Source organism: Eurosta solidaginis, chromosome 2, assembly GCF_040869045.1.
Source record: "Eurosta solidaginis isolate ZX-2024a chromosome 2, ASM4086904v1, whole genome shotgun sequence".
In the NCBI taxonomy this organism is placed as follows: Eukaryota; Metazoa; Arthropoda; class Insecta; order Diptera; family Tephritidae; genus Eurosta; species Eurosta solidaginis.
In genome coordinates this window covers 82,559,120-82,576,571 of record NC_090320.1, presented here as the reverse complement: position 1 = coordinate 82,576,571, position 17,452 = coordinate 82,559,120, and the positions used below count along the sequence as shown (strand labels likewise).

Below are 17,452 nucleotides of genomic sequence, written 5' to 3'. Positions count from 1 at the left end.
TCACCAATATAAAATATCACGTGTTAATTGCTCAACGAAATTTTATTGCTAGCTTAATACAAAATGAAGGTAAGAATCTAAGATTAAAAAAGAAAGGAAAAAATTACTTGTCAACGTGACGATGGTTGCCAGCGAATATATATGTTTGGCGTTGCCACATATATAATAAGAGATTTGCGACCTCTAACAAGGCTAAAACATGTGGAAAGCAAAAGTCATTTAAATAAAATACCCACACCGTCAGAGAGATTACATTTCTTTAGGTATTCTGTGTATGGTTTATGTTCTTTCCAGTTTCCTTTTTAAAATCAATGAAAGTGCGTTTCTCAGAGTTGATGAATTCGGCTGATCGCTATAGGGAGAGGAGTATGGGTAGGTTGTGGGATGCCAATGTTACCATCGGCAGCCGGTTCACTCAGTTGAAAAGTCCTGCGCTTATGGTGGAGATGTCTGGCGAGCTATGACAATTTTCTACCATTCGTGTGGGGGCGTCCCCGCTTATCTTGCAGAATGCCATGAACCCTATTTGTTCCGCGGACATCTCACCTCTACTGTCTGCTTGTAAATAATACTGCTACAGACCGTAGTTGCCATTAAAGTAGCCAAAAATGCGGCTTTCACCAGTGGGAACGATACTGATATCAGAGAAATACCCACTAGAAAAACAGGCGAAAGGAGGGATGTAGATGTTGATGATTTCTTAATTCGCATCGCCTGGCCGGACAAATATTTCCTGACGTTCCAGGCCACTGTCCCTGCAGCCATTTCGGTATAAAATAAATTATACTGCACAGACTAGTGAGTGATAACTGCGAAACCGCTTCCATTTCCTCTTCTTTGAACGATCTTTTCTTGACCGATTTTTTATGATATTGATATCGCGCTTTCCCTCAGTAGGGTAGCCACCTTGTCGTTGGTGTGAGGGCTTAGGCGAATACCATAGCGCCCGACTATGAGGCGGAGCTGTTAAAGACTGGCATCTACGCCGTTTTGCCTCATAGAAGGGCGGCGGAATGTTGGTGACGAAGAACTGCCCTAATCCAGGGTGTAATGTGGGCCGTGCCTAATGAACGTTTTGCAGCCAGGGGATAAATTCGGCTGTATTCGAGCGGAGCCTTACCGATACCGGCCCACCTCAGGAAGTATTGATGGCCTTACCACAGTAAGGGACGCTGTTGTGGCGGGTGGTGGGCAGGTGGTCGTCCGACCAAGATGAACGACTCATTACCGTATTGTAATAAGAACGATGATAAGAGGAGGACTGAGTCGCAAGCCAAGGACGACAAATACGCATTAAGCAATGCGTCGGATTCGGGGAGCGAGAATAGTGCTGATTCAATGAACTCCGTGTTGGAAAAGCATCCAAATGAAAACGGAGAAGCGTACGGAGCAGAGGAAGTAAAAGAGCTCTCTCGCTGTACCGTGCAGCACTAAGAATTGTCTAACGCCTGGGAGCAGTGGTCGACCAAACAGAAGTGGAGATCGGGCGCTTGAAATGGGCTCATCAGGCGGTAGAAGTAGGTCAAAGGTAGATGAAAAGGTTTTCTGCGAGAAACCCTCGACTCTGCAACCGGTACGAGTAGGAAGAAGCGTCGAATACCAGAATGAAGAGGCAACGTTTGGCGGAAGGCGACAAGCATGCTTCCAAGAGGCAGAAAGGACCAAGTCCCAGAGCCTCGAGGCAGGGCAGTCGCATGGACAAGACAAGTAGGCCTAAAGCTGTAAGACAGATGGGCCCCAATAACGAGGTAGCAACTACCTCGAAAGCTGCGAGTCAGAGGGAATTTCCGACTACGGAAGTAGGAGATAAGCCAAAGGAAGTTAACGCTAAGACTCGGCTTTTTCGGAGGTGCCAAAGGGAGTTAACGCTAAGACTCGGCTTTTTCGGAGGTGCCAAAGGAAGATAACACTAAGACTCCGGCTTTTCCCGAGAAGATGAGTGATGTGGCAAAGCAGTCACTGACTGTGGCGCTGGTTGATTGATCGTAGTAGTCCTTTCGGACAGATGACTACTGAAAGGTGGAGATCTGTAGAAAGGGAGGCTATTAGCTTGATGCTTAAGAGGATGCGGGAACAACCCATTAATCCCCTTCCAACCCTTGATTCGGGGGGGTGGGGGGGGGGTGGTATAATGGTGTGAAGATGATATCATGCGACAACATCGCGAGCTTACGGTGGCTGGAGGAAGTGGTTCCAAACCTCCAAAGGCAAGGTACGAACGCGCGGTTTGAGGTGGTGGATAAAGCGCCAATCCCACGGTACCAAAAGTTAAGGTATGGATACTATGCGTGATGAAGACGGAGGATACATTGCGACTTCTGCAGAATCAGAATCCGAATATACCGACACAGGATTGGAAGGTACTTACTGTATTTCGGCTACGGAGGAAGGTCAGTTCTACATCTTCCAAATAAACAAGAAGGCGGAGAATTTATTGTACACCAGCTTGGCAAAATGTCCTTTGGTACAGGCAAAATGTGTATGCGGCTCAGGAAAAGATGTCCCGAGGATAAAAATCCTAATACGCTAGAAGTGGGCGCGATCGAAAAAGACTTCAAAAGCGAAAAAGGAGAGGTGGAGGTAGCCGACGTCACCACGAAGGTGTTAGAAGAGGACCAACAGCCAAATGGTGCTGCGAATCGCAGAGAGAAACACCCGGTACAGCAGTTACGAGAGGCTGAAGGGGCCTCGAACACTCTAAACCAAAAAGACAAGGGGAGGACTGTAGGGTTATTTACTTGTAATAAATATACTTTGGTAAATTTTTAATAAGATTGTTTTTTGTTAACTATCAAAAAATAATATTATTTTTATTCAACAAAAATATCTTTTAAAACAATAAAGTTTAACTACATACATATATTATAGAAAATTAAACAGACATTTATTTCTATATTGGATATAAGGACGACGACGGTGCTGGAGGGGACAAACAGCTCAATGGGGCTGCGAGTCCTACAGAAAACCTCCAACACAGTAAAGTGGCGTCAAGCGAACTCCTAACCCTTGAGGGGGGTTCGCTTGATTTGCGCTGATCCAGGAGCCGTGGCTCTTATCGGGAGGAAAGGTTTCTGGACTTAGCGCGCGCGGATTTGGCGTTTATTACGCGCAAACGGAAGGACGGGTGCGAGTAATGATAAGGAAACAGCTGCATTCATATATGCTGGTAAATCACACTACTGAGGACCTCGTAGAGGTGGCCGTTGAGCAAAAGAATAAGCAAGCATTTATTCTGGCATCCTGCTACATGGCCTATGCTGCGGTGGTTCCACCGATGGAGTGCAAGAGGCTAGTACAGGACGAAGGGCGCCGGTCATAGGCGCGGATGCTGCGCACCACAATGCGTGGGGAGGAGCAGATACGACGAGAGAGGCCCATCTCTATTTTGTTACATCCTGCAAACCAATTTGCAGATAGACAACAGGGCAAATGTCCCTACATACATTGGTCCAGCATCCAGCAATGTTCTGGATATTACATAGAGCTCCGGACGTGATATATCAAGGTATGATTGGATGGTTCTTGATAGACCATCCTTCTCCGACCATGCGTATATCAGCTCCAGCATCTCCTAAAAAGAATAGAGAAGGGAGGAACCTTAAGAAACCCTAGGTCAACGAACTGAACTAAATTCCAGAAATAGGTAGAAACAAAACTGGGACAACCCGAAGAGGTTGCCAATGTGGAGGAACTGGAGGAGTCTAATGAATTCCTAACAAGGACGCTTATGGCTGCGTATAACAAAGCTTGCCCTCTAAGAAGATTCAGAGGAAAAGAAAATTCGCCATGGTGAAGCAATGAGCTGAGTCTTCTAAGAAGGCAGGTAAAAGAAATGTTTAAGCTAGCAAAGACCGCGGAAAGCGAAGCGTGTCGGGACGAGTACAGGGATCTACTGAGGATCTACAAGCGTGAAATTTTCAGGGCGAAGAAAATCTTATGGAAAAGTTTCTGTACGGACATAGAGTGCTCCAGTGAAACAGCACGGTTGAAAAAAGTTCTAGCAAGGGGAAACATAGCCCAGGGACTAATAAAAATAGAGAACGGGGAATGGTCACGTAATAGTGAGGAATCCCTTGGTGTGCTTTTCGATACACATTTCCCATCGGAAGATGGTTTAGAAATTCCAGCAGACAGCACTTACACTTCGATCACCGATCACGGGTAGTGCTGGGCTTGGTGACCTATAACAAGATCGAATGGGCAGTGAAGACGTTTTCTAAGTTTACATCGCCGGGCCCAGGTGGTATATTCCCGGCCATGCTACAAGTTTCAAGTAGAGCGGTTGTGGAATGGCTTAAAATATTATTCGATGGGTGCATAAGACTGAATCATGTACCGCACTCTTGGAGAAGTTCTCGTGTAGCTTTCCTACCAAAGGCGGGGAAGATCGGTCACGTGTATCCCAAAGACTATAAACCCATTAGCTTAACATCATTTCTGCCCAAAAACTTTGAGAGGCTGATAGATGTGAAAACAGCTGCTCTCCACAACACAACATGCGTACACCAAAGGCAAGTCGGTAGACTCCGCATTGCATAGGGTGGTAATAAGCATATGATAGGTTTTGCTGACTTTGCCGGAAAAGAATCTTTTTAGGACGGTCGTACTCTTGTCAGTGTGTCACTTGCAAGGGGTGGTTGCATCGGACATGTTGCTCTGGGTTAGATCCCAAGACTCGACGTCCTCGTAACTTTTATAAATCGTTTGAGGCTCCTTGCTGTTCACGCCCAAGGGCGTCCCGTATTCTACGCCTCAGGTCCCCCCCCCCTCCAATACCTTCCAGCAGGCAAGCCACAACCAGTACCCGCTGCTGCTCGCGCCCTACGGCGCCACCAGCTTATACGGGCGCTCCCACTCATAACTACAATCTCCGTAGTAGAGTCGGTAGCAATGCCGAGCATCTACCCCCGCCCCCGTCTTCTTCTCCCCTATTTTCCGTCCCCACCACCTTTTTCACCGTTTGCCAGCATAGAATATATATGTTTGCGTCATCCGCCCTCTGCAGCTCCTGCCTTGGACGGCGCCACTTTCATAGATGTTCTGGTCTCCTCGACGGTAACCCCCCGACGGGCTTCATTTCGCCATGTTGCCAGGCCGCAAATCCAACTACACCGGGTACCCCAATGCTTACCCAGGGACGTCCAGTACCAGGACCACAACAGCAATTGCGTCCTGGCCTCACACAACTCACATGTAGTCACTCGTCACTTACCCCTAAAGTGACGACGTCTCCCCCGCTGCACATCATAATTTTGCAGTTAAACAGTAATGGATTAACTGGGAAGATCACGGAGATAGTCGACGAGAGCGAAAATGGAGGCGGTCTCGCGTTTCTCATACACCACTCAGTGCAATATAATATATTTGAACCCAACATCGGCCGCAGGGACAATGTCCTAGAATGTCACGGCTTATCTGTCCGGTCAGGCGATGTAAACCTAGAAGTCATCGACATCTACATCCCTCCTGCCACCTGTTGCCCCAGTGGATACCGCGCTAATATCAGAGCACTACTCAATGGCGATAATCCCATTATCTTAGGCGATTTTAATGCCCATCACGATCTATGGCATTCAAACCTGCAGGCGGACAGCAGGGGAGAGATCTTGGCGGATCAAATACATAAACGGAGACGCCCCACTCGTATGGTAGGAAGCTGTCAAAGTTCGCCAGATATATAAATCCTGAGCGCAGGACTCGTAACCTGCGTAAACTGGCAGCCGATGGTAACATTGCCATCTGACCACCTGCCTATACTTATTTCGCTTGAGCGAACCGCCGACTTCATCGTCACCGAAAAACGCACTTTCATAAGCTTTAAAAAAGGAAAGTGGGATGAGTACAAACCCTTTACAGACAGTAGCTTTGTTGCCCTCCCTATTCCAACTGATGCTCGCCAAGGGGAACGTGCTTTCCGCAAGGTCCTTGAATCCACCTCGGCTCGTTTTATTCCCGCCGGAAGAATTCCCGAAATCTGGCCCTCAGAGGTTGAGGATGCCATCTAAAGCAGTGTGCCCAGACGGCATAGCCATGCTGATGCTTAAAAGCCTAGGTAAAGAGGGTTTCAAATATTTAGCACATGTCTTAAACCTGTATCTTTCCATCTTTGTCATCCCTGTCTAAATGGACAACAAAGTTTAAGCTTCAACTGTGTTAACTTTTATATAATAATCTCGCATAGCACAGCATCTAAATGCGTGTTAGAGTGTACGCAGTCTCTGGAGAGAATCGGGACAGGGAGAAGCATACATCTATATCGGGTCCCAAGGCATATGGGAATAGATTGGAATGAAAAAGCAGATGAACTAGCTAAAAAGGGCGCATCCCTTGAAGCTTGCTCCGTAGACATCCCAATTAGACTGGGCGAGATTAAGCGAAGGGGAGAGGTGCACATGATCGACCAAGCGGGAAAGGCGAGGGTTAAGGCGTGGGGCTGTAAAGTCTCGAAGATTATGTGTTGGTCTTACAACCTTAGACTAACAAAGTTGCTTCTATCATTAAAAAGAGAGGACTGTAGACTCATGACGAGTATTCTGACAGGACACTGCCTTCTGGCGTCACATGCATGTTCTGTGCTCGTTCCCTGCGCTTGCCAGGCTAAAGCTCCAGCTATTGGGAGTGATACAGCTGTCCAAGAGGACGGAGTTATTTTATAACATAGGTCCTGGTTTTGATAGGGTTTTTCAGTTTGGTCGTTAAAATAAACTTCTGGTAACACTGAGGACTCATTGAGTCTATGTGAGGTCCTCATGGACCGGCCAGTTCAACCTAACCTAACCTATCGCGCTTTAATGGATTAATGGATAAGATATAAAGATGGTAGAAAATCTTGTATAACCCTACCTTTATATAAATGAACGTAATTAAGAGAGGAGCGGAAAGTTGATATATTTGGCTTAACAAACAATAGAGATACATAATTTTTTTTTTAAAAGCTCTAGCTACATGTTCCTCTAATACAATATAACACTTATCTCCACAGTTAACACATGTGAAACTCCGGATGGAAAACAAGGAAAGTGCATATCTGTCCAAAAATGTGATTCTTTACTACCTTTGATAAAAGCCAGCATATCTCCAACTGAATTGAATTTTTTAAGAAGAAGCAAATGCGGCAATGGTTTTGCTCAGGTAAGGCAAATATGTATTTACATATTTACAGTTGGAGTTGTCGTTGATTTACAGTGTTTCGCCCCATCCAAACGGTGCGACCACTCAGAAATTGTCATCAAAATCCTCTAACGAGGTCCAAGGAGACTAGCAGTTTACACAGGGTTGGACCATAGGGATGTTGCTGTTAGAGGCGTAGGCTTCACATTACAATTGACAAGATGGTTGGTGTCATGTGAGGACATGTTATAAGCAGAACTTACATTTTGTATATCTGGGTTTATTCTGGATGGGTAAGAGTGTAACCTATTACAGTTTCCAGAACTAAGATGAACCAGAGTGAGTTGTGTGTCCCTGGTAGTATGCTTTTTCTGCTGCAAGGGATAGTGTATATTGATAACGGAGTTCACCGGGCTCGATCTAGGAAAGATTTTTACCTATTCTGTGTGGATTAGGCTTAAGGCCTCCTTATGCTTATTTGGATCAAACGGCTGCGTAGGCAGGATAGTACGCCTCTAACAACAACATAAAAGAAAATTTGCTAAATTAGATAGCATATTCGCATTGAAAATGCATTTAAGCTAAAGAGAATACTCCAAACAAGAGAAAAATAACACTTTTGCTCAAAGAGAGCGCAGCCAACAGTGTTCTTACAGGACCGTTCTTCAAGAAATAATGAGACGCATACAGAGACGTAAAAGTAAAGAGAACCACCAACTGGACGAAAAGAGGGAAACAGGAAACCATCAAATCGCGGGTAGGTAATGCAGCTTTGGGGCATCGTCAACGCTAGAAAAATTTTATTTTGATATAATAACCATAATTTAACTAATCTTTGACGTTTTCAATAACTCTTTTTTTTACTTTTTGCTTATCTTTAAGTAGGTAATGTTGTGAATTACCTACCGCCAGTTTCACAATTTCTATTGCTGTCCGTCGTTGGCGATTCTCGATAGCTTTACGTCGCTGGACGCACATATATTTTTTGGCTAACCAGGGCGTCTCTTAATGTTTTCTAAAAAAGGAGCAGAAACTGTTTGAGTTTTCTTAAGAGGTAGATACAACTTAACAACGAAATTTTTCTTAAGCATTTTTTGTATGGAATTTTTCATTTCTTGCGTATGGAAACCGCGCTTATCTAGCTATAGCCTTTCAATTTTAGTATAATAATGTTCAAGCCTAAACTGCCGAAATCTTTAGATAATAGCTGCGTTTTTTTTCGCTCATATAGTACACAAGCACTTTAACTTTATATGGACATCTAAGGCCCAGCCTTTCAGTAGTTGGTTAAGCTAAGCCTAATCTAAGTTTGCTTAGGCCCAGTTACAGAGCATCCAAGATTAATTTTATAAAATTAGCGTCAAATAACTGAGAGTTAAATTGTTATATTCTTAACCCAGGCATTGTCTTTCAGAAAAGAAAATTGTCACAGAGTTAAATAACCTTGGCCTTTATATATTTTTTATACAACACTCACTTATTTAAATTTTCTTAAATGTAAAAATATTTATTTGGAATAATTCTTAAAGACCGTTTAAATTTCTAATGCAAAATGCTATTATATTATGCGAACATGAATGTTCCTTACACATATTTAGCAGGCGAGGTCCTTGCGACAAAAGTGGCTCGTGCAATTAGGGATGAATGGATAACCTAGAAGCCTCAACGTGGTCATTCAAAATCGTTCCCAAGATAGTCCAGCTAGCATCAGATCTACACCCAAAAAGGTGATGCCATCAGGAAATGGCACTATGAGTACAACAAAAACATTGTGGTGCTGTCCAATGCCCCACTCTGTTTTTAGATGTGAACCCTAGATTGTGAGGTCATTTGGGGAAGTATTTGTGAAATTTGTTTCGGGTCGATGAAATTCACTTCGAGGGAGTTGTCAGTTTAGCTCTTAGCGATTGTGGTGCTAATTGCACTGAATGTTGTTGTGGTTGTAGCAGTGCTTCGCCCCATCCAATAGGTGCGACCAATAACAAATTGTCATCAATGTCCTCTAACGAGAGTCCAAGGAATCTTGCTATTTCAACAGGGGTGGACCACAGGGAGGCGTTAGTTCCACAATACAATTGAAGAGATGGTTGGTGTCATGTGGGGATATATTGCAAGCACGACATACATTTTATATGTCGGTGTTGATTCTGGATAGGTAAGAGTTTAACCTGTTACAGTACCCAGATCGAAGTTGAGCTAAAGTAACGCGCGTTTCCCTAGTGCGTTCCTCCTCTGCTAGTTCTTGGTATTTTTCTTTAAGTACTGGCTTCGCCGGGCAATTCCTGGCATAGAGGTCCGACGCCTGCCTGTGAATATTACTGAGGACTTGCTTGTGTTGTTTTGCTTCATACGGCTGTTGTTGTTGTTGCTTGTGTTGTTTGGCTTCATACGGCTGTGTTCTCAGGTGCCGTATTTCCTCATAATGCTTACGTAGACGACCCCTTAAACCCCTGAGCGGTGTGGCCTCATCAATCAGATGTCTTGATGCCTGAAACTGTTTGGTTAGCATTTCATTTCTCTCCCTAATGGGGAGTACTCTAGCCTCATTATGTAGATGTTGTTCTGGGGACATAAGAAGACAGCCCGTAGCGGTTATGAGGACAGTATTTTGGCAGGCCTGTATTTTCTTCCAGTGAGTAACCTTTAGGCTTGGCGACCATATCGGGGACGCGTAGTATGCAATCGACCGGCCAATTGATTTGTAAGTCGTAATTAGCGTTTTCTTTATCTTTACCCCAAGGGCTGCCGGCAAGAGAATTCAGGATTTTATTACGGCTCTGTATTTTCGGCACAATTGCGGTTGCATGCTCTCCAAAATGAAGATACTGAAATGTAGGGTGTAAGACAGTCGGTAGCATGGTGCCATTGACGTGGATGTTCAATATGGTCGACATTTGGCACGTCCATGTTGTAAATAAGGTCGCCCATTATTTTGTCGGTGACAATGTCAGGTTTCGGGAGGCGAAGAAACTAGAGTGATCAGTGATATAGCTGTCGTAGGAAACTATAGTGACTCTTTCTGGTGGTGAAGATAGCTATGATATGTAGAAGTTAACCAAAAGCGGGGATAGTACACCACCCTTTGGCACCCCTTGTTGAATACTTGCTGGTTTGGATGTTACGTTCCTGAATTGCACCGATGCTTGCTGACCAGATAGATAATTTGCGGTTCACCTTTAGAGACTTGGAGGAAAGGAGGACCCTTCCAAGTCTTGCAGTAACGTGTCACGGTTGATCGTACCAAAAGCTTTTGACAGGTCTAGTGCAACGAGTACTGTCATATGGTGGGCGTTTTGATTTAATCCGCAATTCATCTGAGTGCTAATGGCATTTAGCCCGGTGGTAGTGCTATGTAATTTTCGAAAGCCATACTGATGATTGGCTAGTTGTAAATTTGCATTAAAGTAGGGAAGCAGAATGGCTTCAAGTGTCTTGGCTACTGGCGATATGAGAAATATCGGACGATAAGAATCTCCTATGTTAGGTGATTTCCCAGGCTTTAATAGTGGAACCACTTTGACCATTTTCAATTTTTCGGGGAGACGAAGGAGGACAGGGACAGGTTGAAGACATGCGCTAGATAATTTAATCCCTCTTTGCCTAGTTGTTTAGGCATCGGCATGGCTACACCGTCTGGGCTCACTGCTTTAGATGGTTTAGCATGAACGATGAGATCCTCGAACTATTTGGCGGTGATGGTAGTTGGGGACGCGCTGGATTTATGCTTGTGTGAGCATCTGTTGGCCCGTCGTCTAACTTTGTCAACCGTAGAATGCATTACATATTGCAAAAAGCGCTCGCGCAATTTTTCGCATCCGACAGAATTTTATCGCCAAGGGCGATGGAGATTTTGTCATTGTTCTTAGACGGATTCGATAGGGGCTTTACGGTGGACCAAATCTTACACACACCGGCAGAGAGCTTACAATTCTTTAAATGCTCCTCCCATTTCGTAGGCTTGTGTTCGTCCACAAGCAATCTGATGCGTTTTGGGGGTCGCCGGGGTCGTGCTGTTTTATAAGGTCACGTTCTCTCCCTAAATTTGCGGCCTCCGCCGGAAATTGGGCCGGATTTCCGGAATTATTCCGGCGGGAATAAAATGAGCCGAGGCGGAGTCAGTGACCATGCGGAAAGCACGTTCCCCTCGGCAGGCATCAGTCGGGATATGGAGGGCAGCAAAGCGATTGTCTGTAAAGGATTTGTAGTCATCCCACTTTCTTTTCTTAAAGTTGATGAAAGTGCGGTTCTCAGTAATGATGAATTCGGCGGATCGGTCGATCCAAAGGAGTATATGCAGGTGGTCAGATGCTAAAGTTACCAGAGTCAGGGGCAGCTAGAAATACCAATTCAAATTCCTTTTTGACATATTTCCGAGACTTCAGCTGGTCGGCAGTTTTCAAGCAGGTTTTCCAAGATTATCGGCTATCCCGAAGATTGGACTTTCATATGCAGGTATTAATGAACATTGTGTCAATACGGTCACTTGGCCTTGGGGCAGAACTAGTTCGTATATTGCTAGAGGTAATACAGGCTCTTTCAAAAAAATTATGTTCAACATTTAAAAATAAAATTGAATTAATTGACATTGTCAAATCGACACCGAGTTAGCAGCTTAACCCTCCAAAATGTGGGGTTAAATATTTAATTTTATAATCCTGGGTTAACTGCTAACACGTCATAAGGCAATTAAAATTTTTAACTCCTCATGTCAGGCTAACTCTGAGTTAAAAAGATAAACTGCCTTAAACTCTAGTCAAAACTCCATTTAAACTACAAAACAGTTTTTTAGTCACAGTTTAAGGCCGCTTTTGGAAGATAGGCTCTTTGTTAATTTTGTTAAATTTATAGCGCTTTATGAAGTGTATAATTGGTCCAAATTTCTTTTAACTTATATGAGTTAACCGGGGATTGCCCGTATCGCTTTAAATGTATGAAAACATTTATTTAAAGCAATTTTTAATTTTATAATTTATTTAATAATTTGGGAAAAAATTAAACAACGTGACATCAGGACGGACAAGGCGACAGCTGTTTCGATTATACTTTGTAAATCTCTTCAAAGCCTTTTCTCCCGGGAGTGGGAGTCGAACCCGCACTCCTACGATGGTTTATTTCAAGCAATTTTTAATTTTATAATTTATTTAATAATTTGGGAAAAATTTAAACAACGTGACATCAGGACGGACAAGGCGACAGCTGTTTCGATTATACTTTGTAAATCTCTTCAAAGCCTTCTCTCCCGGGAGTGGGAGTCGAACCCTCACTCCTACGATAGTTGAAATGGTTACAAACGCATTCAGCTACGTCATGCCTTAGTTGTTGTTTACTTATGTTTTAACTTATTTTGTTGCATAGAGAGCTGGTTCGGCCGTTTTTTGGTAATAAAATAAAAATTTATTGTTTTTTCATACCTACGCGTTTCGACGCGACAGCGCCATCCTCAGGGTATTCTGTTTTTATTAACAACAAACATGAAAATAGCAATTAGTTATAAACACACTTAATAATTTTCTCTCAATATAATATTTTTTCATTGCGTGTTGACTCACCATGTAATGGTATTTGCAAAAATATATAGCTAAATCCGTAAGTTTCTCCTTACTTTGTACATGATTTTATAACATCACAAAAACATTAATACGTATAACATTTCTAACACCAGTACATTAAACATTAATTTAAAAACATATCACAGTTCTTTTCCCTTTTGATTGACAAGTTTATTAATTTTATTTTATTACCGTATATTGACTAATGGTATTTGCAAAAAATATAGCTAAATCCGCATGTTTCTTCTTACTTTGTACATGATTTTCTAACATCACAAAAACATTAATACATATAACATTTCTAACACCAGTATATTAAACATTAATTTAAAAATATATCACACTTCTTTTCCCTTTTGATTGTCAAGTTTATTAATTTTATTTTATCACCGTATATGCACTATTTTTGTTGTTTATATCTTCTTTGAAGTTTATGACGTTTCTCAGCTGTTGTTGTATACGTAAGGTTTCCAGTGTAAGTCGTCGTTTTTCTTTTCGCTCAATCTCCAATATTTTAGCGTTGGTGAAATCAGCTGTGTGATTGTTGCTTGTCAGGTGTTTTGCAAGTGCTGTTGTATCTTTTTATTTTTGGCGTCCATTTCATGTTCATGTAGTCTTATACCCAACGCTCTTTTTGTAGTACCAACGTAGCTCTTGTTGCATTCATCATTTTCATTGCCTTTACAATTTATTTCATATACCACATTATTCTGATCTTCTTTTTGAATTCTATCTTTAGTTTTGGTAAATATTTTGTTTAGCGTGCTATGCGGTTTGTGAGCATAACTTACGTTTTCCTTTTCTACAATTCTTTTCAGTGTTTGATTGTTTGTCAACCCTGGTACGTATGTAACGCCAATATATTTTTTTGTTGTTGAGTTCTCTTGCTGTGTATTTTCGTTATTATTCGAACTTTTAATCTTATTTATTGTCGTTTCCATGAGCCGTTTTACGAGTGCAGCCGGGTAGCTATTTTTGAAAAGAATATTCCTTATTTTTCATTATTTTCTGCTGTAAATTCATTTGCCGCTTAGAATCTTCATTTTCCGAATTAGGCTAATTGTAGTATTTGTTTTTTGTTTCCATGGATGGTTTGAGTGGTAGTTTATTATTCTACCCGATGCAATAGTTTTTGCATGCCAATTCAATGCAATCTTTCTATTTCTCCGATGCACGTCTACGAAGGAAATCTTGCAATTGTTCTCTTCTTCTTTCGTAAACAGTAGTTTGGTATGCTGCGCGTTTAGAGTATTCAGTATGTCTTCCACGTCCTTTATCTTTACTATTGCAAATATGTCGTCTACATATTTTTTTATGTATTTGACATGTATGTTTTTGCCCTTCAATTCAACTAAGCTGTCGTCCAAACTTTTGTCAAGTACGATATCAGCTATCGTTGGGGATAATGGGTTACCCATGGGCATACCATAAATTTGATGGTAAAAAGTACTATTGTATGTCAAATAGTTGTTGTTCTGAAGACAAAATTCAAGAATCTTCTGGAATTGCTTTCTTTTAATATTTGTATTGTAGCATTATGCGTCATACCCATCTATGTAATACACTTGCGGCATTACGCATCATGAACCTCCATGCCAAATATATTTTAATAGCAATCATATTACAATATTATACAACATAAATTATTGAACTAACCCAGACGGTTAACTAACAATGCCGAATATGAAACCCGTGTCCGTTTACAGCTAGAAAATTTTGCTTATTATTTACATACAACCAATTATGGTAACTAACCAAATTCCCGCATTGATCTGCTTAGGTTGCGAGACAGGCATACAAACTTACATGTATGCCTAACATTAACCAAAGTACTTGCATTGATCTGCTGACGTTGCTAACAATGTATACAAACCTACATGTATGGAGTCATGCATACAATTCTACATGTATACAAACGACTGTATGCAAACTTACATATATGCATACCCCATTACCAATGTACATATTTTTAGTATATTAGTATTAAGATTATTATGAATGTATAGGTTAAGTAAATTACTATAAAAGAGAAAGCAATTATTTAATAAAGAAGATTCATGTTTTGACTACGAACGTCTTAGCTTCTTTCATTTTTAAAATTAAACACTTTTCAGTATGCTCTTCTGATTTATTCCATTTTTGTATGATGGAGCGTATGGCTAGGTGTATTGGAATGTTGGTGAATAAGGATATAGTCAAAAGAGATTAGCATTTCGTCGTCTAGAATTTGAATGTTCTCTATTTGATTTCTAAGTTGGAAAGAGATTTTTAGGTTGTAATCTTCCGATACTATATTTTTTTAAATATTTCCAATATATTTAGATAAACTGAAACAAGGTACGTTCGTGGACGAGGAAATTGGTCTAAGAGGTAAGTTTGGTTTATGTGTCTTGGGAAGTCCGTACAATCTCGGTGCGTTGGCGGCTGTTGATGTCAATTTGTATTTCTCTTTTACGCTGATTTTTTTCTGTTTAAACAGGTCATTTATAACTAAATTATTTTTCCGCAGTAACTTTTGGGTGGGATCATTTCTTATAGCTTATAGTTTTGTACGTTTGCTTGACATTTAACAACTGCCCCATTCTCTGTTCAGTCTTTTTTATACATTAATACAGTTTTGTTGCCTTTGTCTGCGTTTGTTACTATTATGTCATGTTTGTTTTGGTTAATGAATTTTTGGGTGCCGGCGTATATCTTTAGTATAAATTTTTCCTCTGCACTGTTTCTGAGTTTGTTTTGGTATGTGTTGATTTTTTCAGCGAGATTACTCCTTGCCATATCTTTTTCTCTTTCATCGTCAATTTCTTGCGCCCATGCGCCGACAGAGGAGAAAGACGATGAGGTGAAAGACACTTTTTATGAACAATTAGAACGCACATACGAGCGCTGCCCCCGTCATGATATAAAAGTCGTGCTTGGCGACTTTAACGCCAGGGTGGGCAAAGAAGGTGTTTTTGGCCCTACAGTCGGAAAGTTCAGCCTACACAATTAAACTTCTCCTAACGGACTGAGGCTGATTGACTTTGCCGGTGCTCGAAACATGGTCATATTAAGCACGAGGTTCATGCATAAAAAGATACATCAAGCTACATGGCTGTCTCCTGATCGAAATACTCGCAATCAGATCGATCACGTTGTGATAGACGGACGGCAGGCCTCCAGTGTTTTAGATGTGCGAACGATCCGAGGACCTAACATCGATTCGGACCATTATCTCGTTGCAGCCAAAATACGCACCCGCCTCAACGCGGCTAAAAACAAGGAACAAAAAACACAAGGAAAGCTAGACGTCGAAAAGCTTCAATCACAACAGACTGCCAATGATTTCGCAACTCGACTCTCACACCTGCTCTCTGAGGGCACAACTCATCCTGAAGGAATACAGGAGCAGTGGGAGCATATCTCCAACTCATACTGCCGCCGAGGAAAAAATTGGTTACCGGCGGCCACGAAAAAACAACTGGTATGATGAAGAATGCCGCGTTGCAACCGAAAGAAAAGACGCTGCCTACAGGGCTACGTTAAAAGCGAGCGCGACAAGAGGAGTGTGTGAACGCTATCGTGAGTTGAAAAGGGAAGCGAGACGCCTTTTCAGGAAGAAAAAAGCAGAAGCAGAAAGGCGTGAGTGCGAGGAGCTTGAGCTGCTAGCCACCAGGAATAACGCCCGAAAATTCTACCAAAAAATACGGCGACAGACGAAAGGTTTTAAGACCGGGGCAAACTCCTGTAGGAATGAAAACGGCGACCTTGTAACTGATGTCCAGAGAGTGCTTAGATTATGGAGGGAACACTTCTCTGCTCTCCTAAATGGAGGCAGCAATTCACCGCGCAGAGATGAAGAACCCGATACCGCAATCGATGATGATGGAATATATGTCCCCCCGCCCGATTATGACGAACTTAGAATAGCAAAAACCAGATTGAAAAACAACAAGGCCGTGGGCGCTGATGGATTGCCTGCGGAGCTATTCAAGTTCGGCGGCGAGGAGTTGGTAAGGCGCATGCAGCAGCTTCGTAGCAAAATATGGGCGGACGAAAGCATGCCGACGGTTGGAATCTAAGTGTTCTTTGCCCAGTCCACAAGAAGGGGGATACTGCAAAATGCACCAACTATCGTGGAATCAGCCTTCTTAATATCGCATATAAGGTCCTTTCAAGTGTATTGTGCGAAAGATTGAAGCCCACCGTGAACCGGCTGATTGGACCTTATCAGTGCGGCTTCAGACCTGGTAAATCTACCATCGACCAGATTTTCACAATGCGCCAAATCTTGGAAAAAACCCGTGAAAAGAGAATCAACACACATCACCTCTTCGTCGACTTTAAAGCCGCCTTCGACAGCACGAAAAGGAGCTGCCTATATGCCGCTATGTCTGAATTTGGTTTCCCCGCAAAATTTATACGGCTGTGCAAAATGACGTTGAGCAACACCATCAGCTCAGTCAGAATTGGGAAGGACCTCTCCGAGCCGTTCGAAACTAAACGAGGTTTCAGACAGGGAGACCCCCTATTGTGCGATTTCTTTAATTTGATGCTGGAGAAAATTATACTAGCTGCAGAACTTAACCGCTCTGGAACAATATACTATAAAAGCGTGCGATTACTGGCATATGCTGATGACATTGATATCATCGGCCTAAACACCCGCGCTGTTAGTTCTGCTTACTCCAAGCTGGAAAAAGAAGCGGTAAAGATGGGTTTGATGGTGAATGAAGACAAAACGAAGTACCTGCTGTCATCGAGCAAAGAGTCAGCGCATATGCGCCTTGGCAACCACGCTACTGTTGGCAGCC

General features: G+C 42.4%; 1 protein-coding gene across 1 annotated transcript in view; it reads left to right on the top strand.

The window, feature by feature from the left end:
• The window catches only part of LOC137240038 (serine protease easter-like), a 164,194-nt gene that overhangs the window by 33,327 nt on the left and 113,415 nt on the right, over positions 1-17,452 (top strand). Inside the window, exon 4 of the mRNA XM_067765935.1 lies at positions 6,983-7,131. Coding sequence (XP_067622036.1) covers positions 6,983-7,131 — 149 coding nt within the window. The remainder of the gene's footprint in view (positions 1-6,982; positions 7,132-17,452) is intronic.